The sequence below is a fragment of the Lithobates pipiens genome, unplaced genomic scaffold, assembly GCF_037356315.1.
Source record: "Lithobates pipiens isolate NorthernLeopardFrog02 unplaced genomic scaffold, aLitPip1_a1.2 Scaffold_16, whole genome shotgun sequence".
Lineage (NCBI taxonomy): Eukaryota > Metazoa > Chordata > Amphibia > Anura > Ranidae > Lithobates > Lithobates pipiens.
In genome coordinates this window covers 374937120-374952798 of record NW_027507748.1, presented here as the reverse complement: position 1 = coordinate 374952798, position 15679 = coordinate 374937120, and the positions used below count along the sequence as shown (strand labels likewise).

Sequence of the window (15679 nt, the reverse complement as noted above, 5' to 3'; positions counted from 1 at the left end):
TGGTCATGGACATTCGCAGGAACATGATTCTGGGATGATGTCATTGTACACCCTCCCAGAATTATCTGACTGCACTGTAGCCATCTGGCATTCGTGTCTATGGATGCCGAATGCTGGACTTGGGAGAGCACCTGCAAGGTAACCACCCGGGAGAGCACTTCTCCTAGGGGGTTATACGATGCAGGGAGGAGCCGCGAGAGATGCTGAGGGACCCCAGAAGAGGATGATTGGGGCCACCCTGTGCAAAACGAGCTGCACAGTGGAGGCAAATAGGACATGTTTTTATTGTTTTAAAATAACAACTCGAACCTTTACAATCACTTTAAGCATTACTTTATGCTTTTCCTTTAAAGTCAGTACCCATAAATATAAAGTGGGAAATATTAGCAACTGTATTGTTTCTTCTACAATCACCTTTTTTGAATTACAAATTACAGTCTCAGAATTAGGGCCGAAACAACTAATCGATTAATCGACAACTAATCGATTATGAAATTAATCGATTGCTATTTTCATAATCGATTAATCGGCCAGTAGCAAAATAGGGTTATAGTTAATGAGTCTGAAGATATTTACTAGATTGACTCTTTAATAGTACCTCTCTCCTCTAATAGTATATACACTATATCTCCTCTAATAGTATATACAGTATATCTCCTCTAATAGTATATGCAGTATATATCCCCTCTAATAGTATATACAGTATATCTCTTCTAATAGTACTGGTATATACAGTATCTCTCTCCTAATATTATATATAATATTACTATTATATTATATAATAGTACTGGTATATACAGTATATATCCCCTCTAATATATATATATATATATATATATATATATAATATATATATATAATATATATATATATAATATATATATATATATATATATATATATATATATATATATATATATATATATATATATATATATATATATATATATATATATATATATATATATATATATATATATATATATACATATACACACACACACACACACATACACACAGTATATCTCTTCTGTCTGTTATTCTCAGAGTGGATTAGATATTTTGCTCCCTAACCATATAGTTATTTATATTTACTACTGCATAGAGATATTTAAGAATAAATTGCCTTTTTTTTTTTTAAACTTTACAAATTAACTAAATTATACACCACACTTTTTCTTTTTTAGGGTTATTAACCGATTAATCGAAACAATAATCGGCCAACTAATCGATTATGAAAATAATCGTTAGTTGCAGCCCTACTCAGAATCGATATGAAGAAGATTAAAGGATCAATACGCCAAACCAGAGCTTGACAAATACCAGGTGCCAGGTCACCATGGCAAATAGAAATTGCATCCTTGCTCCTTGGCTTTTGTCAGCCTATTTTTATTTTTTTTTTCACAAGAAATTTTGTCAGCCTATTCACTGTTGCATGGTTGCAATTGCTTGATTGATTGTCCCTTTGTCACTCGGTTCTCACCTGCCAGCAACATGCTTTTTGTTAGCATATAAGCACTACAATACTAACTGGCTCCTTTTTTTCCCCCCCTAGCAGTGTCAACTTCAAGTCAAATTCAGGTACTTACATTTAAAAATAAAGAAAAACAGATTAGTGATGTATTATTGATCAGAGAGCTGCATTAATGTGTGTCTTTTATACATGCCAGAGCTTAAGGAACCCTTTGGGGCCCATTTACTGGCGATTTAAAGGATAACTTCACCTTTCAGACCATGTTACACCCATAATTCAGGTGGAACATAGTAAGCCCCCACTCAGAGACAGCGGGCAGGAGTTCTTCTCCCTGCTGTCACATTTTGAAAATAGCATGCCCATGCAGGGCTCTGCTCACACAGCTGCGTCATTCATTCACTGTGAATGAGAGAACTACAAGTACCATCAGCCATTGCGAGCTGCCGACTCGTAGTTCTCAATAGACTGCGAGGGCACTGATGAGCTCTCTTGCAGCTCATTCACAAGCCCTGCAGCTTGTAAAGAGTCAGCCATATTGGAGGTACTAGCTGTAAGGGCTTGTCTGCACGCTCCTGACATTGTAGCCCTGATCTACTGTTTACGGGTTCAATGCTTTGCAGGCGCCTGAGGGAAAAAATAATAAACACACTTTTTTTTTTATTCAAAAATATGTGTATTTATTTATTTTTTCCCCCCCAAAAGGTGAATATAGCCTTAAGACCCCTTTCACACTGTGGCGGTGTGGGCAGTAGCGGTAAATTGCTGCTAGTTTTAGCAACGCTTTACCGCTGTTATAGCTGAGCTTTTCAGCCAATAGAGGGGTGCTTTTAACCCCCGCTAGTGGCTGTGCAAAGGGCTTCTATCGTCCGTGTTGCTGAGCTGTCTAGGTGCTCGGCAGTGCTGCCAATTCATTTCAATGGGCAGGGGCAGTGTAGGAGCGGTGTATACACCACTACCGCACCGCCCTAGAGATGCTGCTTGCTTGCACTCAGGCTTTCACACTGGAGTGGCTTGAGAGTCGCTTTACAGGTGTTATTTGGGCTAAAAGGATATTGTTATGGCAGCAGCTAGCTGCCATAACACTGGTAGCCCCTTCTTCAGCGGGCAGTCCTCTATAAGATAAAAGTGGTCTATGCGGCGGATTTGCCATGAGATCACTTTTATCGGCGACCAGAGAGAGCCTCTCCCGCCACACTCTGGTCCCCTCCGCCGCTTACTAGAGCTGACGGCAGCAGTGGAGGCAATCGGGTCCAGTCACTAGCTGGGTATGGAGATGAGTGAGGGGGGAAGATGACCCCTACCCGTCTCCATACAATTGCTGAGCAGAAGCAACGTCAAAACGTCACTTCCACCCACAGCTCTTAAAAGGCCCATTTTTTTTTTTTTTAAATGACAATTTTTTATTTTTTTTTTGCATTTTAGTGTAAATATGTTATCTGGAGGTCTTTTTGATCCCAGATCTCATATTTAAGAGGTCCTGCCATGCTTTTTTCTATCTCACAAGGGATGTTTACATTCCTTGCAATAGGAATAAAGGTGACATTTTTGTTTTTTTAAAACAGTGTAAAAAAAAAAAAAAAAATAAAAAAAAAAAAAAAGGATGAAAACTGTGTTCAAACCACACATGTGAGGTATCGCCGTGATCAGTAGAGCAAGAACAATAATTCTAGCCCTAGACCTCCTCAGTAACTCAAAACATACAACCTGTAGAATTTTTAAACTTTGCCTATGGCGATTTTGAAGAGTAAAAATTTGTCGCCATTCCACGAGCGGGCACAATTTTGAAGTGTGACATGTTGGGTATCAATTTACTCGGCATAACATTATCTTTCACAATTTAAAAAAAATAATAATGGGATAACTTTACTGTTGTCTTATTTTTTAATTCCAAAAAGTGTATTTTATTTTTTTTAAAGTGTGCTTGTAAGGGTCCTTTCACACGGGGCGGATCAGTTCTGATCCGCCCCGTGGATATCCGTTTGCTCAGCGGGGATCACTCCGCCGATCCCCGCTGAGCAGGGAGATGACAGCTCCGTCTCTGCACACTGCGCAGGGACGGACCTGTCACAGCGCCGCTCTCCCCTATGGGAGATCGGATGACGACAGACCGCAGTGCCCGTCGTCACCCGATCCGATCCGCAGACGGATGGAAAAATAGCTTTTTCCTCCGTCACACTTTTTCGGATCGGAGCGGGTCGGATGTCAGCGGACATGTCACCGCTGACATCCGACGCTCCATAGACCTCTATGGAGCACCCGTTCAGGTCCGCCTGAAAAACTGACAGGCGGGCCTGAACGGGACGTTAGTGTGAAAGAGGCCTAAGACTGCTGCGCAAATACATTGTAACAGAAAGTACTGTAATGACCGCCAGTTTATTCTCTAGGGTGTTAGAAAAAAAACAGTATAATGTTTGGGGGTTCTAAGTAATTTTTTAGCAAAAAAATGTTTTTTTTAACTTGTAAACAACAAATCTCAGAAAGAGGCTCAGTGGTTAAGCTAAACACATAGCAGGTCACGGTTCCCCATAATAAAGATAGTGTTTAATCCCATCCCAGCACTGAAGTGTGTTTTGAAAAATACACTTCCATTTTTTTCTGCATTTCAGTGTGTTGGGGGGGGGGGGGGGGGGGGGTCAGGGCAAATGGCAATACATTAGACCACACATGTTACCAACAGGCCAAAACTAGCCTTGGTCAATGGCTAATAACTTATTCTCTCCAAATTCCAAATTCAAAAATGTATAGAAAACCCACATCCATGCACAAAGTGAAAGCATTTTGACACATAACAATGCACCCACCTAAGGGTAAATAGACACACTTCTGTGCACATGCATAAATCTAAATTGGCTCTTAGTGAAAGATAGATGTAGGCTGGCATTGCTGAGCATCTACTGAAAATTCTACTCATCTCTGGCTGATTTTAATACCATCTGACCTGACCTCACTGACGTGTAACAGAATCCAGATCTGCATTGTTGTAGGCAAATGATTTCACAGATATTCAAACCACTGGTTTAGCACAACAGCTAGCTATCAGCAAAGGCAGACAACATAGTTCTTACAGATATTTGCACTGATTAGGACAGAAAACAGGGCTAGAGACTGGCCTTGGAGGGAAAATACCATAGCATTATATATATATATTTTACTGCATAGTGCGTGCTGCAGACATAACTATGTTCCACTAGTCAGCATGTTAGGTGGAGAATATTGGCGATCAATTAACACATCATTGTGTTGCAATTTTTTTTTCCCAGCAGCAAAAATGGGGTTAACCAATTACTAAAGAGATTACCTTCAGAGTATTGCACGGCATCTGTTTTATCAAAGCTGAATAATCCTCTTTGTAGCCTCAATTTGCATTTTAAGCACCCAGAGGTTTAACATTGAGATTTGGCCTTAGAGAGCAGATTTCTTGTTCAAAGAGCTTGTACTATATTAAAATGATTTATGTTCACCAGTTATAGGGAATACTAATAACCACAATGGTGAAATAACAATTTACAGCTGTACAGTCATCAAAAAGGCAAGCATAATTATGCTTAATTTTTCTTTCACTACAGCTACATGAGGTTTTCATGAGGTGTACTTTCATTGCAGTGTGTGTCAGATATAATTTTACATGCGTTGCCAAAAATGCAGCGAGCAGGGTTTTTTGCACTAAAATGCAAGGGTAAGGCTAGGGATTGATTGCAAAAAAAATAAAAAATAATCTGTCAGCAGGCTGATCAAGAAAAAAAAAAAAAAAAAAAAAAAAAAAAAAAAGAGAATTGATTCCCCCATTCACACAAGCAAGGTGGACAGAGGAATCCTCCGCGCTGTGCCATTGCATTCCAAGGCCACTTTCACTAGGAAAGACCAATTGGGTCTGCCTGTCAGCTTTTTGGGTGGACCCAATCGGACCCTCCATTATCCTCCATTTAGCAGCAGATGTAAACAAGCATGTGTCAGTTAATCCCTTTGGTAGTTCATTCTCTCTTCCTGTCAGTGTGCATCTGCTTGCTCCTACAAAGCACAAGCAGACACATACATAGCCAAGTCGGCAGAAGTCCTGCATGGCGACTGCAATCTGCTGATCGAGGGTTCAATCCTTTACAGTCGCAGTCCCCAACCTGTTTTTGGCACCAGTGATGGGTTTCATGGCAGCCAATTTTCCCAGGGACTAGTGGTGGACGGGTCAGGAGATGGGATATTCACTGGCCTTAGTCCCACTTCACATCGCAATTCCCCCTTTAAAACAGTCCCACATTGTCCACAGTTGCTGGGGGCTGTGATGCAAAGGGGACTGTACTGTAAAGATTACAGTGCAGTCCCCTTTATAGTACAGTGCACCTATCAATCACAACTTCCTCCATCGCAGTGCCCCTGCAGTCTGCCCCCCAACCATATTTTTTTTTTACCTGCAAAAGGGATGTGCATTTCTTCTTTTTTTTTTTTCTCTTTAAAAAAAGATGAACTTATTTACAACTTCTGCTGTGAAATGTGAGAATGAATTGCTCTAGTGTCTACAGCTTCAGAGGTCAACAAGGGTTTGTTTTACAGCTGTTACAAGTTCAAGTACTGCTTGTTACGACTATGTTAATATGTGAATATGCAACCACAGGTCCACTTAACAGCATTTTCCCCAATTAAAGTGTATTTGTTACAGACACAAAATGACAAATACTGGTTTCTAGTTTCATAAGGAATACACTTACCTTCAATATCTTTATCTCTTTGCCAAGCAGGATCTGGGACTTGGACAAGTTCTTTTTATTAATGCTTTTAATCGCCACTTCCCAGTCTGTTTTCTGCAAAATAAAGTAGGAGATGAAACCACTTAGATATGTTTTCCCCCAGAAGCATGTGCTATAAATTAAGGAACATCATAAGGCTAAAGTTATTATGCTCTGCTGCGCTTCATGTTGCTCTGATATCTTGGCAGAGGCCATTGACCCTCGTGCCAAATCCCTTGCAGACGACATTTATGCCCAGTGACTGGCACATGTTTGCAATAAATATTATAATCCCAAGCAGGTGTAAAGCACAGTGATGACACAACAAGGTGGCAAAAATATTCCAAAATGGAAACAAGAAAATAAATAATAAAAACAAACACAGAAAAGATAGCCAATATACAAATGCTTAGAGTAAACCTGTCACAAATGAGAGAAATGTTGAAGCATTGCCATTTGGAGGCCACACAGAACCTGACAAAGAGGTCCTGAGTGGCCTCAAAACATTTCACGTACACATGTTGTGATGTGATCATTTTAAACTCTTGGACATATGACCACAAATCCATGGTGTGCCAATGGCATATGTTCTTATGGAGGCCGATACCAGTTAACCTGCTGGAAGTTGTTACAGAACCTGCTTACTTCAATGCCTTACCCAAAACATGTATGACAGGAATATATTGAGTTCTACCCTTCAGGAAGTCTGCTGGCATTGGAGTTCCTGGCACTGCACACCTGCTGTGGAGATTACAAAAAGGGAAAAAATCTCCCTGTTGGATTCTTGAGTCTATATTGTGGAGGATAACACTTTGCTGGGACACAAAAAAAGGTGAGCAGGAACATTTAAAAACCCCAGGTGGGTAGAAGTAGTATCTAAAACATTTATGCCCACCAGACTAAACCCTATAACTAAAATATCACTTGTGTGTGGACAAACCCTTTAACCACTTCACCTCTGGAAGGTTCTACCAACTTAATGAACAGGCCATTTTTTTGCGATACAGCACTGCGTTATTTTAACTGACAATTGCGCTCCCGTATGACGCTGTATCCAAATAAAATCAATGTCCTTGTTTTTCCCACAAATAGAGCTTTATTTTGGTGGAATTTGGTCACCTCTAAGATTTTTATTTTTTGCGCCAAAAAAAAAAAAAAAAAAAAAAGAAGAAGACCGACAATTTTGAAAAATAAAAAATATTTTTAAACTTTCTGCTATAAAACATATCCAAAAAATAAATAAAATTTTGTAAAAATCTAATGTCTTCATCAATTTAGGCCAATATGTATTCTACTACATATTTTTGGTAAAAAAAATAAATAAAATCCCAATAAGCGTATATTGAATGGTTTGCGCAAAAAAGTTATAGCGTCTACAAACTATGGGATAGATTTGGGGACTTTTTATATCTTTTACTAGTAATTTTTAGCGAGACTGCGCCGGACAAATCTGACACTGACACTTTTGGGGGACCATTACTAAAAAAAAAAAAAAAAAAAATGCACCGTCACTGTATAAATTACCATGGCAGGGAAGGGGTTAACATCGGGGCCAATCACAGGGATACATTTGTTACCTATAAGTCCTTTCTAACTGTTGGGGATATGTTTTGACAAAAGGAAAACTGAGATTTTGCACTTAAGGACTGCCCTGCCGCAGTATATGTACATGGGGCAGTCCTTAGGCGGTTAAAATAGAATACTTCTCAGGAACCTAAGCCAAAGTTCCAGGCCTCAAACCTTTATCAGATATTAGCAGACATGTTTGAAGAAATATGGAAGCTGTCCCTGCTGACTTTTGGAACTGCTGGTTGCCTGGCTATTAAAGTGAAACTTTACTCTCTCAATTAACACCATTTGTAATCCTTATGAAGCTAGCATTAGTAAATAGCTAGAAAAAGATATCATATTTACATTTCTTCAGTTACTTCTTAGTTTCCAGGCCTAGACAAATTATGTCATACATCCCAGGAGTCTTCGGTAGAGGAGGAGGGGTTTTCTAAGCTAAGCACAGCCTCTTGCCTGCATACCTAAGGGCAAATGGATTTCAGGAAGTAAATGCTACATGAATCATCTGCCCTTACTCAAGATGGCCACGACCAGAAATGCTGGGGTGGGGGTTTCAAAGTGATTTATCTTTAAAATAAAGCATGGCAACATGAATGGATGGAGGAGTTTGCTTTGAATATTAGAAATTAAACAGCATTTTTAGATTTTCAGTTTGTGGTGCTCAGATGTACTGTAGTTCTGTTTTATGTTGACCCAGTGGATCAAACATTTTCTGTGTCACTGACCTGCAATGATCCTGCAGATCAGGAAAGTTGAACCCCAACATCTAAAATAACCAGACCCAGACCAAATATACTGTCATATTAAGAATTACAGCCCCAATTTAACATAAAAATGTAATGAAAACTTGCCAAAAAAAAGAGGGGATGGGTTAGAAGCTCTGTGGGAGTTTTACTGCTGTCTAAATTCCTGTTGGGGAGATTTGCTTCTATTCAGAAGAGGAAACAGTCTCTTAGCTGTAAATGTCCCAAATTAAGAGATTCCCTTAATTTCCTGTCTCTGTGATCACTGCCATCGGAACAGGAAGTAAAAGCTGTCATCCTCAGTGGGGACACCATGATAAAAAACCTGAAATGGATTCCAAAGCCTTCTTCACTTTGGCCCAAACAGCAAGGGGAACATTTTTTTTACCCATTTTTTTTACCCCGCTTTCCTGTCCCCATTCCAGCCGCAGATGGGGCCAAACTCAAGGCCTCAACGCCTCACACAATCCACTTTCCCAAAAAGGTTAGGCCACACACGCAAATCTCTTTCTTTTTTAAAGACTTTAATGGGGAATGTGGTGGCAACGATACCCCTGCCACTTTCACACATTTTACCCCCTACTAGGGCTGAATTATACGATTGCCATACGTTACCGAAAACAAATTATTTTATAAAGAGACACAAAATCGAAGAATTTTATAATAAGGGGGCAGCCAAATTTTGAAATACACATATGTTTAGTACAACAAATGGTTTACATAAAACCTACAAGAAGATATTTACTGGAAATAATATTAAAAGAAATAAGCTGGACAGAGATCAGGAACAAACCTCTGTCACAACTATGAGAGAATGATCACACAGACACTGAATGTCCAAACAGGAATTCCATTCTGTGTGTGGCAACTACAAAAACCCTTAGCCGATTAAACCCTCAGTCATATATTTTATACATTATATATCCTATATAGTTTGGGGCAGGATATTTTATTGGCTGTAAAGCTCAAATGATATTATGCCAAAACACAGTGAACCTGCCAATAATGACATCAAGGGGAATCATTTATTCTGACTTTGAACATGTGTCAGCATCAACATTAGTGGAACATTACTCTCCCAATCAACAACATTGACTCATTTTATTTCTTCTTCTGCTAGCATTAGTAAATAGATGATAGGAAACTATATCATATTTACTTAGAGCTGGGCAATTTTCTCCCCCAAAAAAATCTGCGAGAAAAAAAACACTCAATTCGAATTCTTTTTTTTTTTTTTTTTTTTATGGACACCGCACCAGTCCTGGAGAGCTGCAGGCAGGCGTTTTTTAGGTGAGGCCGCGGCTTTGGCCTAGTCCACGGCGTCTGGCCTCATGGACTAGGCCGAAGCAGCGGCCTTGCCTAAAAACTCCTGTCCGAAGCTCCTCAGGACCGGCGCAGTGTCAGCACCGGTCCTGGTAAAAAAAAAAAATGAAAAAAAATCAACTTGCTGAAAATTTGAATCGATTTGACCTCTCAACTCGATTCAAGATTCAAATCGATTTTTTCCCCAGCCCTATATTTACTTGTTTACTTTTTTTTTATTCTTCAGTTACTTCCTGGTTTCCAGACCTAGGCAAATGATGTCGTACATCCCAGGATTCTTCAGGAGGGGAAGTGGGGCTTTCTCAACTAAGCACACACTCCTGTATGCATGCCTAAGCTAAGTGCAGATGGATTACAGGAAGTACAGTAAATGCTACACGAATCATCTGCCTTTACTCCAAATGGCCAAAGCCAGAAATGCTAGGGGGGCATTTTTCAAAGTGATTTCTCACGAAAATAAAGCATGGAGACATGAATGGATAAAATGGGAGTTTGTTTTGAATAATAAAAATGAATTAAATAGGGATTAGATTTGTGAGTCTCAGATGCAGTGTAGTTCTACTTTAAAGGCAAACCTGCTGAAAATGTGGCTGGTTGGTCTATGAACCATATGGACAGGGTGACAAAAGCGAGCACAATAAAAGGGTGCCAAAACCAAGATGCCTAGTGGCCCTTTCATATCAGCAGTTTGGATTTGTCTGTTTTCATGTGGATCCCAGCTGAATCACAATGTCTATGGCTAGGTGAATGTAAACAAATGTATGTCCGTTTATATCCAAGTCAGTTTATGGCCGAAGAAAGACCAAGAAAATCTGCGTCCTGAACCATTTTTGTGGATGCAAGCAGATGTCATTAATTTACATGTATTCATATCCAGTTTTAGGCAAAAAAAATGTTTTGTTTATACATTTGTCCGCCTGGTGTTCTTCACCAAATAAAAAAAAAAAAAAAAAGGAAGGTTATGTAAATAACGAATATATACTGATGTGAACTGAACTTAAAAGGGTTGTAAAGGTTCGTGTTTTTTCACCTTAAAGCAGAGTTCTGCTTTCAAAAAGAAAAGAAAAATTTAAAATCAGCAACTACAAATACTGCAGCTGCTGACTTTCAATAATCGGACACTTACCTGTCCCAGGGTCCAGAGATGCGGGCGCACGAAGCCCCACTCGTTTCCCCATCCTCTCTGCGGAACTGACATTGTAATTGTGGGTGCCCGGCTGTGGCTTCACAGCCAGGCACCCACTACGCATGTGCAAGCCGCACCACGCGCCGTGACTGGCCGGGTAATCATCTGGGACCTGTGATGTGTCCCAGATGATTGTCGAGAGAGAGGGGGGGGGGGGGGGAGAGGCGATCTTCCTTATGGTGCCTCAGTGCACCGGGAGGGAGTGGGAGCTGGGACCCTGGGGTACCGGCTCCCCCACCCAAAAAATGGCATGCCAAATGAGCCATGTCAGGGGGGGGTCACCTCCCTTAAAGGAGAAGTTCCATTATTGGGTGGAACTCTGCTTTAATGCATCCTATGCATAAAGGTGAAAAAACACCTGTCAGTGACTGGCCCCCAGCCCTCCCTGTTTTACTTACCTGAGCCCTCGAACATGTTCCATGGGGACAAGCCATCTCTCTGCTGGGGGGGTTCTTGGCTAGTGATTGGATAGATAGCAGCGCAGCCTTGGGCTAACGCTGCTGTCAATCAAATCCAATGACGCGCCAACCGGAGGGTGGGTCCGAGTCCTGCATTCAGCATCTATGGATGCTGAATGCTGGACTCGGGAACGCGCCCGCAAGGTAACCCCCCCCCCCCCCGGAGAGAGCTTCTCCCATGGAGTTATCTGATGCGGGGAGGAGCCGAGAGAGCCACCGAGGGACCCCATAAGAGCAGGTTTGGGGCCAACTCTGTGCAAAATGAGCTGCACAGTGGAGGTAAGTATGATATGTTTTTTATTTATTTTATTTAAAAAAAAAAAATTAACGTTTCATGTCACTTTAAGACAGGGTGCATAAAATAATGTAAAAAGGAATCAGATTTTAAATATATCAGTTTTCCTGATGGAACTGATGACACTCATGTGAAAGGTCCCTGAGCTTTGTACTGAAATGGACAGAAGCAACATCCCAGTATTTAGCTAAATATTTACTCTACGCTATTTCACACCAAACATGAGCTTATTCAGTTTTGTTCCCCCTAAATGATCATTAAAACAATGAACCATTCACTACTCTGAAAAGAGTATCTTTCCTCTATGGGCAGTCGGATATAAACAGGCTTATGTTCGTTTACACCAGGCTACCTCTGCTTAATTCGGCAAAAAACAAACAGGGATCCGTTCCCCTGCGTCTGGCCGTATCGGATCAGAGGGCAGTCAGGTGTAAACGGATTGGTGGTCCATTTATATCCTACTGCCCATAGAGCGGGCGGTATCCAAGTCCACTCTGCAAGCGGAGCGGACACTGACCAGTCACCTGGCCGCTCCGCTCGGATCCCATACTGAGAAAACTCGGATCCGGGCCCATTTGAGAGAGAAGCCTAAAGTGTAACTCACCATTTATTTTCTAGAACAAATGACTAAAGTGCACCTGCAGTCTTAGGCCTAATGCACACTGGACATTTTTTGAGCTGCTGTTTTTGGCTTCAGGTGTTTTTTTTCTGCAGCCAGTAAACTCCCCAGCATGTTATCCTATGTGTCCATGCACACATAGGCTGCTATTGGCGTTTCTCCGCAGGGGGGTTTTCTGGCTGGGAAAAAAAAAAAACAGAACTAGTGGGTTTTAAGCAGAGTTTTTCAGCTGTAAAAATGCTCAAACTCTTATAAAAGCTTAAAAACACTACTGTAAAACTCATTCTACAGCTACAGCTAATGGACATTTTTAGAAGGTTCAATGTGAATGAGGCCTACAACTAAAGCTGCTCATGCAACGATCAAGATTCATCTGTTTCAGGAGGGACCGGTTAAATTCAAATCTGTGTGGCCGCCCCTGCTCAATAGAAGTCTATAATGATATATGATGGGGGGATATGTTGGAAAATTTCCTCCATTAGTGCTGGGCCCCACTGTCAAAATACATTGTCCCAGTGGAGGAAGAAGGGGAGGGGAGTGGAATTCCTTCATCCGCCTCATTTGCCTGGAGAGGAATCTGTTAGTTTTAACAGATTTACCCAACAGTGTATGGCCAAAAATAATTGCCCAGCAAGGGACTATGGCTCACATTAACACCCTTTGTAGAGCAACTTCTAAAAGTAGGGCAAGCTAAAAGCTCAGAACACTATTTTTATATGTTAAAAATGCTAGCTGATTATTTAGGCAGATTGTTTTTAAAATGCACACAGCTGCAGGTTCTAAATAACACATATTATGGAACAAAAACATGGACTGACTTATTTCTCCACTGAGTGAATCTGGTGAATATAACTACTGATAACAAGAATTGTGGATTACCCTATAATGACAGCACTTATGGGCATGTGTCAGTGTCTGGGGTCACCAAAAGCTTCAGCACCCAAACACTCCTGGGCATGGTGTCAAGTCCAGCACAGAAACTATTTTTTTTCTGACACACACAGACACACACCCACACACGTGTCCCTACTCACTGACTCTGCTTTTTGGGATGGAGGCAACATCTAATGTGGATCTGACAGAGCCAACATGTCACCTGCATTCAACAGAGAGAAGAACATAGATCTTTGAATAAGCGGTACTGAAAACTTGCACACTGTCAGCAGTCTGCAAATCAACCTCCTTATAAACCATAGTGTGGTTTGGGGGTTACACCTATTTCAGCAGTGATGGAGGAAGAGGCCAAGTAGATGAGAATACGTCCATAGAAAAAAAGACTGATCACCTATTCTAGATAATGTACAGTTAGTCAACTCTTTATGTGCAATACAAGTTTTACCACCCAGCCTTCATCACTTTGTATAAGGACTTGAACAATCTATACACCAGCCTTATGTAAGGCTGGGCTCATAATAGAGCATGGAGAGGCTCACAGCAGGGGGTCCGGTACGTCTCCGTTCACCGGTTCAAATCCCATTTCAGCCTAAATTTGTGGCTGAATTCAGACCTGAAAACGGACCAGAAGACGAACAGGACTCCTGTGCAATACACACCAGAGCCGCTCAGGAGATGTGGGAACCATTTCCATAGAGAGCCGGTCACAATCTTCTGACATGTAAATTGGATGCGGGGAAACCTGCATTCAATTTACAATGGTGTGAACCCAGCCTAAAGGTTTTAACATGGAGGAACCCTTGAAATAACTTTGAGGTATCAGGGAACCACTGGCAAAAATTACTATCTACAGCTCATGGTACAATAGCCTCGGAGTCTGTGGAAAGGACGCCCCTACCGTTGGCGATCCGCCGGAAGCACGCCCCTACCGTTGGCGATCCGCCGGAAGCACGCCCCTACCGTTGGCGATCCGCCGGAAGCACGCCCCTACCGTTGGCGATCCGCCGGAAGCACGCCCCTACCTTTGGCGATCCGCCGGAAGCACGCCCCTACCTTTGGCGATCCGCCGGAAGCACGCCCCTACCTTTGGCGATCCGCCGGAAGCACGCCCCTACCTTTGGCGATCCGCCGGAAGCACGCACCTACCGTTGGCGATCCGCCGGAAGGATGCACCTACCGTTGGCGATCCGCCGGAAGGATGCACCTACCGTTGGCGATCCGCCGGAAGGACGCACCTACCGTTGGCGATCCGCCGGAAGGACGCCCCTACCATTGAGCGCCCCTTCCGTTCGCGGCAAGAGCACCCCTTCCGTTGGCGGTCAGTGGCAAGAGCCCCCCTTCCGTTGGCGGTCAGTGGCAAGAGCCCCCTTCCGTTGGCGGTCAGTGGCAAGAGCCCCCCTTCCGTTGATGACTAGTGAGAAGATGGTCCTCTTACATATAGCTAAAAAGATCTTTGTTGTCATTAGTTACTAATCTGAAAGGCAAAAATTGCTACATTTCCCAGAAAGCCTGGCATACACAGTACATGCTCGGCGCTGCCGATCTCTTCCTTGGAAGGGTGAGCTTAGCAAGTGATGTCCTGAATGAAGTGAACACCCTGCCCCCATACCTGGGCTGTCACGTAAGGTAGGTACATAGTGGTCTAGTCTGTAGGGAATACTGAATAATGAGAATTGAGTGCCCTCTCCATGTATTTGTTGATGAGAAGTGTGGAGGGGGTACCTATCTGTCATCACTATGTCTTCTCTCCCTGACACACAAAGACAACCAGGTTACCCCTCAGCAGGCTCTTACCTTCCTGTGCCGCCCTTTGAACACCACGGCGAAGGCTCCATGCCCGATCAGATCCTTTCTGCAATACTCGAAGTCTCCCACCACCTCCATGTTGGGGCTCTCATTCAGGGCCCCCCCTGCACCTGCCCCACTCGCTCGAGGGCACGTCACTTGCGATCCGGGCAGCGAACATCCTGCATGTCCCGTGGGGGGCCCGTGGCTCAGGGCAGTGACATGTCACATGATGTCCCGGAGGCTCGGCAGCTAAGTGCCCGTCCTATACAGAAACGCAGGCCATCCTTCAGCTATGCCCAGCTCCAGTCGCTTTGTGTCTCCGAGTAGCGGCAGAGAATACAGCAAGGACCGGAAGCTGGGAGGGTATCCACTGCAAAACAGAGCCAGGTCCGACCCCACCCACCTCGCTGGGCTCAGCCAATCGGTGACCTGGGTGGAGCGCACCGAGGAGAGCCATAGCGAATCAGGGCAGGGCTCTGTCATTGGAAGGGTGGTAGGCGGGGCTTGCTCGGCTCTGCGGTGTGCTGGGCTGTGTGTCTGCTGGAGATAAGTGACAAGGAGGAGATAGGCTGATCACGTCTGCTGGGGGAGGGCTCATCCTCAGTCACTGAG

The 15679-nt window shown here is 42.7% G+C and overlaps 1 protein-coding gene across 7 annotated transcripts in view; it reads right to left on the bottom strand.

Moving 5' to 3' along the window:
• ULK2 (unc-51 like autophagy activating kinase 2) overlaps window positions 1-15437 on the bottom strand; it is a 164539-nt gene extending 149102 nt beyond the window's left edge. For 3 of the 7 annotated variants that reach the window (XM_077482145.1, XM_077482146.1, XM_077482147.1), the window contains exons 1-2: window positions 15074-15437; window positions 6175-6267 (exon numbers count right to left, since the gene is read on the bottom strand). In XM_077482145.1, the coding sequence (XP_077338271.1) occupies window positions 6175-6267; window positions 15074-15163 (183 nt within the window). In that variant the 5' untranslated portion in view covers window positions 15164-15437. The remainder of the gene's footprint in view (window positions 1-6174; window positions 6268-15073) is intronic. The other 4 variants (XM_077482144.1, XM_077482151.1, XM_077482148.1 and 1 more) reach the window with 2 other exon arrangements.
• Between the last annotated feature and the right edge of the window lie 242 nt (window positions 15438-15679).